The sequence below is a fragment of the Canis lupus genome, chromosome 13 (assembly GCF_003254725.2).
Source record: "Canis lupus dingo isolate Sandy chromosome 13, ASM325472v2, whole genome shotgun sequence".
NCBI classification, from domain to species: Eukaryota; Metazoa; Chordata; class Mammalia; order Carnivora; family Canidae; genus Canis; species Canis lupus.
The window spans coordinates 29,546,001-29,561,655 of NC_064255.1; the positions used below are offsets into that span (position 1 = coordinate 29,546,001).

Genomic DNA, 15,655 nt, shown 5'->3' on the forward strand with positions numbered 1-15,655 from the left:
TTTGTTTCTGTGTTTTGTTTTAAAAGTGAGTACCCAACTCTGAAGATTTATAGGCTTTAAAATATTTTTCATTTCCCAAATCTGATCCATTGCCTTTTGGCTCTTTTTCTAAGCTCCTTCTGTACATAGGGTAGTTGATATTTCTTTTTCCTTTCCCCACAAAATTTCTGAATTACCATTGACTCTCTGAGATATTTTTCCTAATGTAGGTCTTACACATTTCTTTAATTATCTGGAGTTTTTTGTGGCATTGGAAAAAATGAAAAATCTGTATCCTTTGGGGAAATTATTTTATATGAGCATTTGAAAATATTTATATTTTCTTTAAATCTTTTGTAAAGAAAATATTGTATTTATTTAAATGTGTACACACATACATATACAAATATTCTAATGGTAAGGTAACTGAAACATAGACCAATATAAACAGCTATATAATAACTGAGTGATGTTAGAATATATATCCTGAAATGCCAACGTAGTAATTGCATATGGAATGGGAATCCTTGATTCAAATGTTTTTGCTCCTAATCCGAGTATTACCCTAATCTTTTTCCAGAATTTCTAGCATATTTGTGGACATACTGCTAATTATGACTGTGGTTCCTGGTTCTCATAATAGTTAAAACTTTTTTGGGGAGACGGAACGCATACTATTCTTTTCCTTCTTAAGTCTTGGAAATAACTTTGAGAAACTGAGAGTAGTAAGTTAGTTTTCTGGAAAAGTGGATGGTAAGAAAGTAGATTTGTAAGATGAATCTGTAGATGTGTTGAAGAGTGAGGGTCATCTGGTTGTGCTAACGGCTGGCAACTTTAATTGCTTAAATCAAGGAAATGCATGGTTTAAATGTTAATTACTGAAAGTCCATTTATTAGAGGGCTGAACACAGTCACAGTGTTTGAATGTGGCGTGATGGGGATTCTGATTTATTTCTGTTACCCCTTTTAATTTTTTATTTTTGGAGGAAGTGGTGGAATTCAGGTCATACTCTAATTGGACATCTTTTTATTAAAACTCTGTGAGCCTGTCTGACTTGCATTGAAATTCTGAGTGGTTTACATGCTTTTCTCTCCTAACATTTTTGTTATTTGCCTTCTCTCAAATATTTTGCAGTCTTTGTTGGACTTCTGCTCCCCTTCTGAAAGTCTGAAAGTAGTCTTTCACAAAGAGTCAAAGTACCAGGTGTTTTTGTTTGTTTGTTTCTTCCTTTCTTTTTCTTTTGTCTTTCTTTATTTTTTAAAGATTTTATTTGTTTATTCATGAGAGGCACAGAGAGAGAGAGAGAGAGAGAGAGAGAGAGAGAGAGGCAGAGACACAGGCAGAGGGAGAAACAGGCTCCATGCAAGGAGCCTGACGTGGGACTCGATCCCAGGTCTCCAGGATTACATCCCGGGCTGAAGGCGGTGCTAAACCGCTGAGCTACCGGGGCTGCCCACTTTCTTTTTTAATATATGCTTGTTTGGTTGGTTGGTTGGTTGGTTGGTTGGTTGGTTGGTTGGTTTCCATCTTTGTTATAAAGTAAATTTTGTTACCTTTGAATTTCTAAACATCTGTAGAAAGCATTATACTAGAACTTGTATCAAAGACCATTTTCTGAGGTATTTTTGTCAAATTGAAACTCTAGGGGTGTTTGGAATGGTGAGGCTGTTAGTCATGAGCTGTGAAATAGTTTAACAGACTTAGATTTTTATTTTTTGTGTGTTGAAGAGATGTGCACACAGCTGAGTATAAAAGTCATGGTAGGGGATTGATAAGATTATCCAAATTTATATACCTGTTCTTTAATAGGTTAAAACTTTACTTTTAATTGTAGAGATAATGAGCTCATACTAATCCTTCTACATTCTTTCACTGGGAAGCATGGCAACAAGGTAACTAATTGAGGTGAAGATTGGCCCACCCCCCCAAAAAATCACTGGTATCCTTGTAAAAATTGATGCTTTTGTTTTCATTTTATTATTAGAGTGCTTTATCTAATAGAGCCAAGCAGTTTTAGGTGAGGATAGGACCTTAGTTTTGTTACTATCTGGAAATGTTAGCTCATTTTCTTATTTATCTGCTGATTGTATGTGTAACAAATACTGAATTCCTCTAACCTCTTTAAGGTGTTAAAAGATATGGAAGCTCAAGCGCAGTGTATGGAAGGGTGAGCCAGTAATAATCACAGAAGCTCTGACTTCTGGACCGCTTGCCTGTGCTGTGTCACTGTGCTGGAACTTTAAATAGATGGGTTTTAGTCCAGTGTCTTAACCTTAACTTTGCATTTCCTTTTTTAAAAGGCTTTTTGTTTTTAAGTTTTTCATTTTTTTTTTTTTTTCCCAGAATTTTGCAAATCAAAACTACAACCAGGGACTCCGTAATCTACTTCCACCCCCACACCAAATGTTCATGGCTCCTACAGAGCCTGGGGTTTCCATGGAGAGTCTCAGGGACAGCCTCGTTTTTAGCCAGAGGAATTACAGATATTTCGCAGACTGGAAAGGGCTTGAGAAACCCCCTGCATTGCTGGGTTTTATGCTGTATGCAAGCAGATGCGGCTCAGAGATCTACCTCTCTTTAAATAGCTCTGTTTGTTTTTGTTCATTTTTTTTTGTTTTTGTATTATTTATTGGACTATCTTATATTTTGTTTGAAGAAAATGTTCTGATGGCAAAATTTAAAAATCACTATTCAATAAACTGATAGCCTCATTCTTTGGTTCCCAAATTCTAGCACATGACGAAATAAGCATAAGATAGTGAACTTCTCATAAAACTATTTTTTTCTCTTGTTGAATTCTCAAAAAGATCTATGTTATTTTTCTATTTAGATATTTTTTTTTATTTAGAAGTCCTGCCATCACTGCAGAGATGAGTATTTATTTTAATAAACTTAACAAAATGTTCACAACCCTTTGTCAGTCTCTCAATTTTACTTCTGAAGTTTATCAGTTAAGAAATATAAAAGTTTGGGAACCACTAGAACACGTGAAAACTTTATCTAGACCTAGTCGTTTCTGACTAGGTGGGAGCACTCTGGGAGTGATTGTCTCTGTTCTATTGGGCTGACCTGTGTTCTGGAGCAGTGAGCGCTTCGTAGCACTTCATATTATTTGTCCTCTAAGTACCTGAGGGATCCCACACCTGGATCCAGTGCATGAAGGCAGCCCAGTAAGGCAGTCTTCATCTGAATCACCCTGGATTCAGTGCTCCAGAGAGTTGGGGACCTCCAAGGCAAACATCACAGTCATTAGCTGCTACCGAGCGTGTTTGCTACCCTCTGAGGACTCGGAACCTCCTCTCTCATTGTCTTATAAAGTCCTCATCATTTTCAGGAAAAAAACATCAGATATGTAGAATTTTCATGGTGTGGTAGTAGTTATTAAAGGAAGTGTTGCATTCTTTGACAGCCTTGATAATAAGGAAGTTTAATTGTATTTCTTTGTGCTGATGTTCCTTTTGTTTTTTGTCATGAGAGTGTTTTTGTTTTTTTTTTTTGTCAAGGAAGTTTATCAATATTTTTACTTAATTTGAAACTTCAATTGAACACCAATAAAAAATAAATTAAAAAAATAGAAAAAAAAGAAACTTCACTTATTAGAGCCTTATTAACATTTAATTCAAATTGAGTGATATTTTTGTATTTTTTTGTTTAAATTCTTTAAAATATTTGAAGATGAATTAAATGTTAGCTTTTTTTTTTTTTAAAGATTTTATTTATTCATGAGAGACAGAGAGAGAGAGAGAGAGAGGAGAGAGAGAGAGAGAGAGAGAGGCAGAGACACAGGGAGAGGGAGAAGCAGGTTCCATGCAGGGAGCCTGACGTGGGACTCCATCCTGGGTCTCCAGGATCACACCCCAGGCTGAAGGTGGTGCTAAACCGCTGAGCCACCCAGGCTGCCCAAATGCTAGCTTTTTGATTCTGTATTAGAGTGACTTAAAAATCAACAAATCTTGTGAAAGGCGGTATTAAAGCATAATGGACTGAAATTGTATTTTAAATGCACTATAATATTTTTCTTAGGTTAATCTTAGATACACCTAAGATATTAGCACTGGAAACAGTTGACTATATGAGTTGAGAAGCTTGGTTAAATGTCTCTGTTAGCTATTCCATTATGAAGTGTACTGGTTTAACTACAAGTTAATAGTACCCAAATGTCATGAAGGTTGAATATTTTTAAGGTATAAATGAGCTTTTGTATTTTACATTTAGAAAAAGACCAAAAATGGTTTGTAAAATAATTATATTTTGGCTTTTATCATTACCTAACAATGCACTCATTGTGGAGTTCAAAGGTACAAGTTTATTTTAGGCAACATAAATTAAGTATTAGTTTAAAAATCTTATACAGATTGTTGAAAACCAGTATACTTTAATATAAAGTTTAGTATTTCATGTGGATGACCTGAGTAGCATTCATGTCTTAACTGTCTCGGAAGTGGGCACATTACGTTGGACCTACCACCAAGGTGCATTTCAACATCTGGATTGTCAAAGGCAGAATAGATCTTTACTGATTGCCCAGTACATTTGTCAAACTTTGTAGGTGTTTGCACCCATATTTGTGCTATTTCTAGAAATGGTGTAGTCTTCAATTATTACCATACCACAGAGCAGAAAGTGAAAGAAAGCACTTATTATTACTCCAGCACTGGTCTAAACACTTTATGTACTTAGACTCACATAATGCTAATAATGTGAAGATAAAAAGTCATTCCTATTTGGTGAATAAGGAAACTAAACAGAAAGATTACATGATTTGCTCAAGGCCAAACAGGTAACCAGGATTTTAATGTGGATAGTCTGAAGGAATAAAAATTATCCTTAATTATCAGTCTTTTGAAGTAAGAAACCCCACTTCTTTGTCACTAGTTCAGGTGGTAAAGCGATGTAGGGCTTTAGGAGAAAAGAGCCTGAAGAAGTAGGGTGTTGTGAGCTTTTGTAATGTAAAACATTGTCCCATACTTTTAAAACTTTTCTGACTAAACTTACCTTTTTTTCCCCTAAAACTGCAGGAATATCGAAAACAGAAAAAAAAGTGAAATTGGAAGAAAAAAGCTCAACAGCATTTGGTATGAACAGAAAGTAATCTTTAAGCAAAAGACTAGATGGCTTGGCAGTGGGGGGACATAGTCTGTCCCTTACTTCTTATGTATTAGTGCTCTTTTAGGTGTAAGTGAGCTTCTGTTTTAATATTTATTAGTGTTACTCAGCTCCAGATACAGGATTTCTTAAACACGTAAATATCGTATGTGTATCTTTTTTGTCAAGGGAGTCTAAGGCTTTCTTTGAGAATTTTGTGTTTTTGAACATCTCTACAGTTATGGCTATTTAAAAATAAGCCACCATTTAATACTGTTGAGACTTAGGGAATGGATGATGAACTGAAATAGTGATATTTTTTCAGACTTTCTTCTTTACCGACCTTATAGAAAGGTTACTGAGTTTTCTGCCTTTTTTTTTTTTTTTTTGTCTTCTGTGCTATGATGATGAAAAGTTTTGCAATAATTGATGATAGTCTTAAATATTCCGTAGACTAGCTAACTGGAGCTTGGGTCCCTGAATATGGTTAAATATGTTTGATAAATTGTAGGCTACATCATCCTGAGTTGGAGCAGTAGTTACTATATGTGATAAACCAATTTTAAGTAACGTACCCTAGGATACTGCTTTCACACCCATTTGTTTTCTTTAAAGTCCTAAGACTGGAAAAAAGGTATTTTAAAATTTTGGAAAAAATTAGTCTGATGAAATAAGTATTTGCTTTGTGTTATTAGCCTTCATAATTGTACACACTAGGAAGGATTGGCAGACTGAAGAAATTATTTATGGATTGGTTTAATTTTTTATTTTTCCAAAGGAAAAAATTTCATTAAGTTCTTTTTTAAGTCTAATATATTTTCTCATTAAATTCTGTGGGGAAATGCTAAGTCTCCTCAGTCAGGTCTTAAATTATGGAGTTTATTTCTTGCCACATCAGGGAACTGAGTATATTACTCATTTAAGATTTTAACTACTGTCTGTGTTAACTTCAAGGTGTCAGGAGTTGGGATTTCTCAACACTGCTAATGAAGACCCCCTCTTAGAGCCCAATAAGCTAATCAGGAGTTCCAGACTCATGACAGGAACAGTTTAATTGAATCCATCCACTGGGCAGGTGACTGGAATAGCTGATTAAAACATAAATGCTGCTTTTAGGTTAACCACAGAAAAACAACTGAGGATCAATCATGATTGCTAACTTTGTCACTTGTGTCACTTAGGTAAGAGAAAAGAAAAGGATAAGGAAAGAAAAGAGAAGAAAGACAAAGATCACTACAAACCAAAACAGAAGAAGAAAAAGAAAAAGAAAAAGAAATCCAAGCAGCATGGTAAGTATGCTAAAGTGGTTATTTTTGTTTGTTTGTTTTGTTTGTTTTTAATTTTCAGATTCTTTCAGTTTTTCTGTGTTCTTCCATCAAAGTGAAGACAGGACAAGATCTCCATGTTGAGAACTTGAGAAGTCCCTATAGCTTTTCCTTGTCTTGCTGATTTAGAAAATATGCAACTCTGTTTACTATAGTCTGTAAATTAATCCATCTGTACACTAATCATTGCAGCTTATTAGAGTCTTTCATTTCCAACATTATGGTGGACTGGATACCCTTGTCAGGTGTGCTTCAGTCTACTGAAGGAATTATTTTCAGTCTAGAATTACAGTCCCTTGAAGTAGCTTTCAAAAATGAGGATGTGAAATAAAGATATTTCTGGGAGAACTTTTGAAAAAACAGTGATTTCTGTCAATACCCTGTGTAAAGGATATTCTAATCCTGTACCTGAAGGTTGAAGGAGAATGATGACAAAGGAAGGTTTGAGATGCCAGAAGAAATAATGAGCAAAGAAAGTGTAAATATGTGAATAAGTCTGCACATTGATTATATAAATCATTTTGATTTATGGGTAAAAACAAAATGGCAGAGAAGAAAAATATATGACAATAGTAATAGCTTGTAAATTTAGAGAGACCTGCTTGTATTTCAGTTTTTCAGGTCTTGTATTGTTGTGAAAGAGTAAAAGAAATGTATTGCTTTTAGACTCTAACACATTAAATCTGTATTGTAGAATTTCTAACATGATACTAAAAGAATGGAAGCATAGGGTATAATTTCCAAAATAGACAGCAAATGTAATGAAAAAACCATCCAAAAGAAGGTGATACAAAGAAAAAAATAGAAAAGAAAAATACAAATTACAAAATAAGATGGTAGAAATAAATCCAAATATATCTGTAATTACAGTAAGACAGTATCATAATTAATTTTAAAAATCCAGTTATAGGTTATTTTCAAAAGACATCTAAATATAAGGATGGAGAGGACAGAGCAATGTTGAAAATAAAAGCATGGAAAAAATTATGGGCAAATATAAACCTAAAGGAAAGTTGGAGTAGATATATTTATATCAAATAAAATAGTCATTAAAGGAAACTTCATTCACAGAGATAGGCTACTAAAAGGTTCAGATCACTTTATTAGTTCCTAGATACAAAATTTAAAAAACATTTTTTTGTTTTTTTTTTTGAGAGAGAGCATGCTCAAGTGGGTGAGGGGGAAGGGAAAGGGAGAGAGAAAATCCTAAGCAGGTTCCAGCAGTCCAGCGCACAGCCTGCCACAGGGCTCCATCTCACGACCCTGAGATTATGACCTGAGTTGACACCAAGGGTCTGACACTTAACCAACTGAATACCAGGGGGCAGGTAAATAAGATATTAAGAGCTTATGAAATGATGAAGATACATATCAAAACTTGAGAATGTAGCTAAAATGCAACCTTTATAAGAAGAGTATGTGTCACCATACATATTTATATTAGAAAAGAAAGCTGAAAATCAGCTAAGCATCCAGCTAATTAAAAAGTTAGAAATGAGGAAGCTCAAAAAAAGTAGAAGTAGAGAATAAACAAGAGTAGAAATTAGTGAACTAAAAAAAAAAAAAAATACTAGGAAGAAAAAATAAAATTAATTTTTGTAGAAAACTAATAAAGTCGGTAAACCTCTAGGAACGCTGGTTAAGGAAAAAGACAAAACATACAAGTAAATAATATTAGGAACTAAAGGGAATATAATTACAGATGTTCTAGACTTAAAATGAAGAAAAATGTAAACAGCTTTATGCCAATGAACTTGAGAGTTTAGATGGCATATGGATAATTGCCAGACACCAAACTCACGAAGAAGTTACAAACCTGAACAGTCTTCAAACCTGAAAGGAAATTTAATTATTATGTTAAAATCTTGCCAGAGGTAAAGTCCTGACTCCAAATGTTTTGCTGCCAAGTTTTACCAAACATTAAAGGAGTAGGCTATGCTAAACTTACATAAATTATTGCAGAATTTAGAAAAAGAGACAACACTCCTGTAGTAGGGAGAGTAGTGTCACTCAAAAATATATGTCCAGCTTCCAACCTTTGTACCTGTGAATGTGACTCTAGAATAGGATCTTTACCAATATGATTTAAGAATGAGATCATCTGGGATTTAGAGTGGACCCTAAAGCCAACGGCTAGTATCTTGGAAGGGAGAGGGTGATGTGGAATCCACAGGGAAGAAGGCATTGAGGAGACACAGGCAGTGATCTGAGTGCTGTATTCTCAAGCCAAGGCACTCATGCTACCAGACACTGCAAGAGGTAAGGAAGAATTTGCCCCTAGAGACTTCAAAGGGAAATGGCCCTGTTGACACTGAATTTTGGACTTCTGGCCTTCAGAACTGTGAGAGAATAAACTTCTGTTGTTTTAATCCAGCAGATTTGTGGTGATTTGTTGGAGCAGCCCTAGGAAACTAATATAATGTACCTCTAGATTCATTTTACGTTATTTAAATAACTGTTCAAAATCAGAAGAGAACTGTATGGGGAAGGACAGTCATAGGCTTTTCTCATTTATGGACGTAGATACATAACACATAAATAAAGGTTACAGAATTAAATTCAGTGGTGCATTAAAACATATGACCACATAAGGTCAGAATGCAAAGTTGGTTTGACATTAGGAAATTGGGGGCCCCTGGCTGCTCAGTCAGGAGATGCAACTCTTGATCTTGGGGTTGTGAATTTGAGCCCCATGTTGAGGGTAAAGTTTTCCTAATTAAAAAAAAATTCTTTAAAAAAATTTTTTTAGGAATCAGTGAAATTCCACAGTAACAGATGAAAGACAACAAACGTTACTATCTTTATATATGTACAAAAACCATTTGATACATCTGTGTGTCCTTAATATTAAAAAAAACAACATTATGACTACCTGATTATAAAACCTTATTTAGAAACATTAAAGAAGCCTAAAGCATGGGAGAAAATTCGTATTTACTGGTTAGTAGATTCAGTATTGAAAAGATGCCACTTCATACTACGTAAATCTACAGATTCAATGCTGATTCTACAACTTACAATGGAAGAGTAAGAAGCCAAAAATAATAGTCAATCTTAATAAAAAGAACTATTCAGCTATAGTTTAAGGCAGTGAGGCATTTGGAAAAATAGACGTATTGATTAAGGACAGGATAATCCAAAGCATATACATATGTCAAAACTTGTTTTACACAAAGCTGGCATTTTTAGATTAGTAGGTAAAGGATAAGCCTTTCAGTAAATGGTATAAGAACATTTATAATCCATGTGGTGAAGAAAAAAATGAAATTGGATTCCTGCTTTATACCATATGCACCCATAAATTCCAGGTTGATGAGTGATGAAATGTGTGGAAGACCAAACTATATAACTTTGAAAGACAAGACAGTATAGGAAAACATCTTTATGATCTTGGGGGGCACGGAGGGATTTCCAAACAGAAAGTGTTAATAAAGGAAAAGGTTGAAAATTTGACAAGACAGGATTATAGAATTACACTAAGGAGAGAGGGGTTCAGGGACAACTAGATGACGCAGGAGTAAGGATCCATGAACTGAAAGATGAGGCAATGGGACACCCAATTAGAGCAGGAAAAAAAAAAAAAAAGTTAGGGTAGATTAAGGGCCTGATGGGACAACATCAGATGGACTTTCACATTGTAGGGATCCCAGAAAGTGAAAAGATATTCCATGAGATGGAAGCCAGAAAGAAGCTGAAGCTTCTTATTGTCTATCATAAAATAGACAATAAGAAGAGGCAAAGATAGATGCCACATAGTGATAAAGAGGTCAGTCCCACAAGAGGATATAACATAAATATTTATTACCCCATAAATAGGAGTACCTAAATATAAAAAGCAAATATTGCCAGATCTAAAGGGAGATGTACGTAGCAATACAATAATAGTAGGGGATTTTAACATCCCACTTACATCAGTGGATAGAGTATCCAGCCAGAAAATCAACAAGGAAACCACCTTAAATGACATGATAGACTAGATGGACTTAACAGATATATTGGAACATTCTATCCCAAAGGAGAAGAATACCCATTCTTGTCAAGTGTACATAGAACATTTTCCATATTAGATCATATGTTAGGCCACAAAGTACAAATCGTAATAAATTTAAGGGAATTGAAATCCTCTTAAGCATCTTGTCTGGCCACAATAAAATAAAACTGGAAATTAATTACATGGAGAAAATTGGGAACTTCACGAACATGTGAAGATTAAGCCACATGCTAGTAAACGGTGGGTCAAAGAAGAAATCAAAAGAGAAATAAAATGCCTGAAGACAAAAATGGAAATATACCAAAATTGGTGGGATGCAGCAAAAAGAGGTGTAAAGAAGGAGTTCCTAGGGATAAATGCCTACCTCAAGAAAAAAAAAAGGCTCAACTATTCATCTTGAGGAAATAGGAGAAGAAACAAAGCCCAAAGTTAGTAGAAGGAAGAATAGATTAAGCAGAAATAGAGACTAAGACTAAAAAGACTGAGAAGATCAGTGAAACTGAGAACTGGTTCTTTGCAAAAGCGAACAAAATTGATAAGCCTTTTTAAAAGTGGATTGGATGAGTAAAAAAGTTATTACGCGTTTCTGTTTTTATGTAGATAAGTTAGTACATGTTTAGCTAAACTATTCCTTTTGGGGGGTATGTCCTGGAGATTTGGGAATTGTTACTTAATTAAAGACAGATAGTGATGGAAAAAAAATTTGATAAGCTTTTAGCTAAACTTACCAAGAAAAAAGAAGAATCTAATAAATAAAATGAGACAGAAGATGTCACAACTGATTGATATGACAGAAATGCAAAGAACCCTAATGAACACTATGAGCAATTTTATGCCATAAGGTTGGGCAATCTAGGAGAAATGGTTAAATTTCAAGAAATATACAAACTACCAAAGCTAAATCATGAAAATAGAGTTAAATAAATAGAAAATCTAAATTGACGGATTATTAGTAAGGAGAGATTGAATCAGTAATCAGAAACCTCCCAACAAAAGTCCCAAACCAGATGGCCTCACTGGTGAATTCTATCAGATAATTCAAAGAAGAATTAATATCAAACTATTCTCTCAAACTCTTGCAAACTCTCAAAACTTTTCCAAAAAACAAAAGAGGAAGAAACTCTTCCAAACGCATTTTATGCAGCCAGCATTACCCTGGACAAAGGCACTGTAAAAAAAAAAAAGAAAATTACAAGCCAGTATTCCTTGTGAACATTGATGGAAAAATCCTCAATAATTATTAGCAAACCAAGCTCAGTCATACACTAAAAGGATCATATATCATGGTTAAGTGGGATTTATTCTGGGGACACAATGATGGTCCAACATCTGCAAATAAGTTAACAAAATAAAGGATAAAAATCATATGTTCATCACAATAGATGCAGGAAAAGCATTTGACAGAATTTAACATTTATGATAATTCTCAGCACAGCAGGTTATAGAGAGGATGTAACTCAACATAATAAAAGCCTATATATGACAGACAGCTAACATCATATTCAATGGTGGAAAGATGAAAGCCCTTGCTCTAAAATCAGAAACAAGACAAAGATGCCTAGTCTTGCCACTTTTATTCAACACAGTATTGGAAGTCCTAGCCAGAGCAATTAGGCAAGGGAAAAAAAAAAAGGCTTCCAAATTGGAAAGGAAGAGCTAAAGCTGTCACTACTTGCAGATGGCATGATATTACATACAAAAAACTCTAAAGACTCCATAAAAAAAACCATTAGAACTTATAAACAAATTTAGCGAAGTTGCGGTATATAAAAAACATACATAAAAATTTTGCGTTTCTGTACACTAATATTACTACCAGAAAGAGAAATCAAGGAAACAATCCCGTTTGCAGTTGTATCCAAAAGAACAAAATACCTAGGAATAAACTTAACCAAGGAAGTGAAAGACCTGTATATTAAAAAACTGTGAGATGTTAACGAAAGAAATTGAAGAAGATGCAAATAAATGGAAAGATACTTTGTTTTCATGGCCTGGAAGAATAGGTATTGTTAAAATGTCCATACTACCCAAAACAATCTACAGATTCATTGCAAGCCCTACCAAAATTCCAAGGACATCTTTCAAAGAAATGGAATAAGCTTAAAATTTGTATGGAACCACAAAAAAACCCAAATAGCCAAAGCAGCCTTGAGAAAAAAATAAAGCTTGGAGGCCTTGCACATTCTGATTTCAACCTATAATACAAAACTACAGTAATTAAAATAGCATAATATTAGCATAAAAACAGACATAGATCAATGGAAGGGAATGACCCAGAAATAAACTTTTTTACATATGGTTAATGAATTTATGGAGCCAAGAATATCCAATGGGGAAAGGGTAGTCTCTTCAGTAAGTAGTGCTGGGAAGACTGGACAACCGTATGCAAGAGAATGAAACTTGACTACTATCTTCTACCAAACACAAAAATTAACCCAAAGTAGACTAAGGACTTGAACAGAAGACCCAAAACCATGAAACTACTAGAAGAAAACATAGTTGGTAATCTTTCCATAGATCTTGGTGATGATTTTTTAAATCATTTTTGGTATCAACCAAAACAAAAGCACAAATAAATAAGCAGAAATACATCATATTAAAAGGCTTCTGTACTGCGAAGGAAGTCATCAACAAAATGAAAAGGCAACCTACTGAATGGGAGAAAATATTTGCAAATTGTATTACCTGTTAAGGGGCTAATATCCAAAATATATTTAAAAACTCCTATAGCTCAGTAGCAAAAACACAGTTTGATTAAAAGATGGGTAGAAGATTGAAATAGACATTTCTCTAGAGAAGACATACAGATGGCCAAAAGGTACATGAAAAGATGTTCAACATCATCAGTCATTAGGAAGATGCAAATCAAAACCCAATGAGATATCACCTCACACTTGTCAGAATGACTGACTGTTGTCAAAAGATAACAAGTGTTGGTGAGGACATGGAGAAAAGGGAACTTTTCTGCATTATTGGTGGGAATGCAAATTGGTGCAGCTACTGTGGAAAACAGTATGAAGGTTCCTCAAAACATTAAAACTAGAAATACCATATCCTGCAATTCTGTCATGTGGTATTTGTCCAAAGAAAACAAAAACACTAATTTGAAGAGATCTATGCACCCCCACCCCCATTCATTGTAGCATTATTCACAGTAGCCAAGCTATGGAAACAACCTAAGTGTCTACTGATGGATGAATGAATAAAGAAATTGTGGTGTACACATACAAAAACACACAATAGAGTATTAGTCATGAAAAAAATAGCTTGAAATCTTGCCATTTGTGACTGTGGATGGACCTTAAGGGCACCATGCAACATGGAATAAGAGAAAGACAAAGACCATTTCATCTCACTTAATATATGGAATCTTAAAGGGGGAAAAAAGCTCATTATTGGTTGCCAAAAGTAGGTAATGGAGGTAGGAGAAATGGGTGAAGGGGGGATCAAAAGATAAAAAAAGAAATTCCCTTACAAGGGGGAAGAAAAAAAGTTATATAGAGGGCGAAAAGACAGCACAAACCATCAGAAAATACTAGAACACGTGTACCTGACAAAAGATGAGTATTCAGAATAGGTTTCAAATTTACAAGTCAAGAATAGAAAAAAATACCCTAGTATGAAAACGGGCAAAAGATTTTAACAGGTACTTCACATAATTGAAAATCTTAAAGTGGTGAGATGACTATATAACATGATGCTCAATCTTATGAGCAGTAGAATTAATGTAATTTTTAAGACTTAGTGGGATCTATTTTCTATCTGCTATCTGGGCAAAAATTATCAGGTGATTGGTATCAGATATGGCCAAGTCTGTGGAGATACAGTACTGACTCCTTTGGAAAATGGCCATCAGCAAGTTGTGCCTGCCGTGTGACCTAAAATTCCTAAGTAAGCTCTCATGACCCATTGGGAGGCATTTATGAGAATGTCTGTAGCAGCACTGGCAGCAGCCCAGATGTCCATCAGAGGTCATTCTGTGGAATCCATATCACTATGTAAATAAATGAACTATATCCACAGGAATCTCAGGAACAAAATGATAAGCTAAAAATCACTGAAGAAAACCTATAATTATGATTTACGTAAAGATCAAAAAGTTGTAATATGAAACCATTTTTGAGATGCAAACAGCAACAGCATAAAGAACAGCAAGAGAATAGCAGAAATTTAGGACAGTGGTAACTGAGGTGGGAAGGGAATTTATCAGTTCAAATTAGAATATGGTACAATGAGATCTTCAAAAGTGATGACCAACATGTGTTCTCTTAAACAACGTGACAGCAGTGTTGTCCACAATAGCCATACTTATGGAGAGAGCCAGATGTCCATCAACAGATGAATGGATAAAGAAGATGTCTGTGTATCAGTGGAATACTCAGACATCAGAAAAAATGAAATCTTGCCATTTGCAACAACGTGGTTGGAACTAGAGGGTATTATGCTAAGCAAAATAAGTCTATCAGAGAAAGACCATTAATACATGATCTCACTCATGTGGAATGCAAGAAACAACAGGATCATAGGGGAAGAGAGGAAAAACTGAAACAAGATGAAATCGGGAAGAGACTCAGTCATAGGAAACAAACAGAATTGCTGGAGGGGAGATGGGTGGGGGGATGGGGTAACTGGGTGATGGGTATGAAAGAGGGCATGGGATGTGATTGAGCACTGGGTGTTGTATACAGTTGATGAATTCCTGACCTCCACCTCTGATACCAATAATACGATATATCTTAATTGAATATAAATAAAATCAGAACATATGTTAATATGCAGATTTAGGAATGACAATATATACAATATATATTGTATTTCCATACACTAGAAAAAAACTACTGGAAAATAAAATGTTAAAGGTAACATTTACAGTAGTATCCAAATAACATCAAATGCAAAGGGAAAATGTAATGTGAGGTATGCAAGACCTGTACATAGTAAATGAGAAGAGGGAGAGAAATGTAAAAAATGTATTAATATATAACAAAATTAAATCTATTACTAATTTTTTTTTTTCAAAAGAAAAAAACTACATGACAGGCACCTAAGTATTTTGTGGTATTGACATACTTTATGTCATATCTGGGCTTTTTTCATATTCATTAAACACTTTTAAAAACCCAGCCAAATGAGAAATTATTCAGTCTGTAATTGATGGTAAATTCTTCAGATTTTTAACTCTCTTTAGGCCCCAAGTCATACCTAATTGTTTCTACGTTCTCTTTCTTTAAAGCTGCCAGAATACATTTGAAGACGTAGGGTCAAACAGGGGAT

At 34.6% G+C, this 15,655-nt stretch overlaps 1 protein-coding gene across 13 annotated transcripts in view; it reads left to right on the top strand.

The window, feature by feature from the left end:
* The window catches only part of PHF20L1 (PHD finger protein 20 like 1), an 83,602-nt gene that overhangs the window by 42,759 nt on the left and 25,188 nt on the right, over positions 1–15,655 (top strand). For all 13 annotated transcript variants that reach the window (XM_049092744.1, XM_049092755.1, XM_049092742.1 and 10 more), the window contains 2 exons: positions 4,999–5,055; positions 6,247–6,354. In XM_049092744.1, the coding sequence (XP_048948701.1) occupies positions 4,999–5,055; positions 6,247–6,354 (165 nt within the window). The remainder of the gene's footprint in view (positions 1–4,998; positions 5,056–6,246; positions 6,355–15,655) is intronic.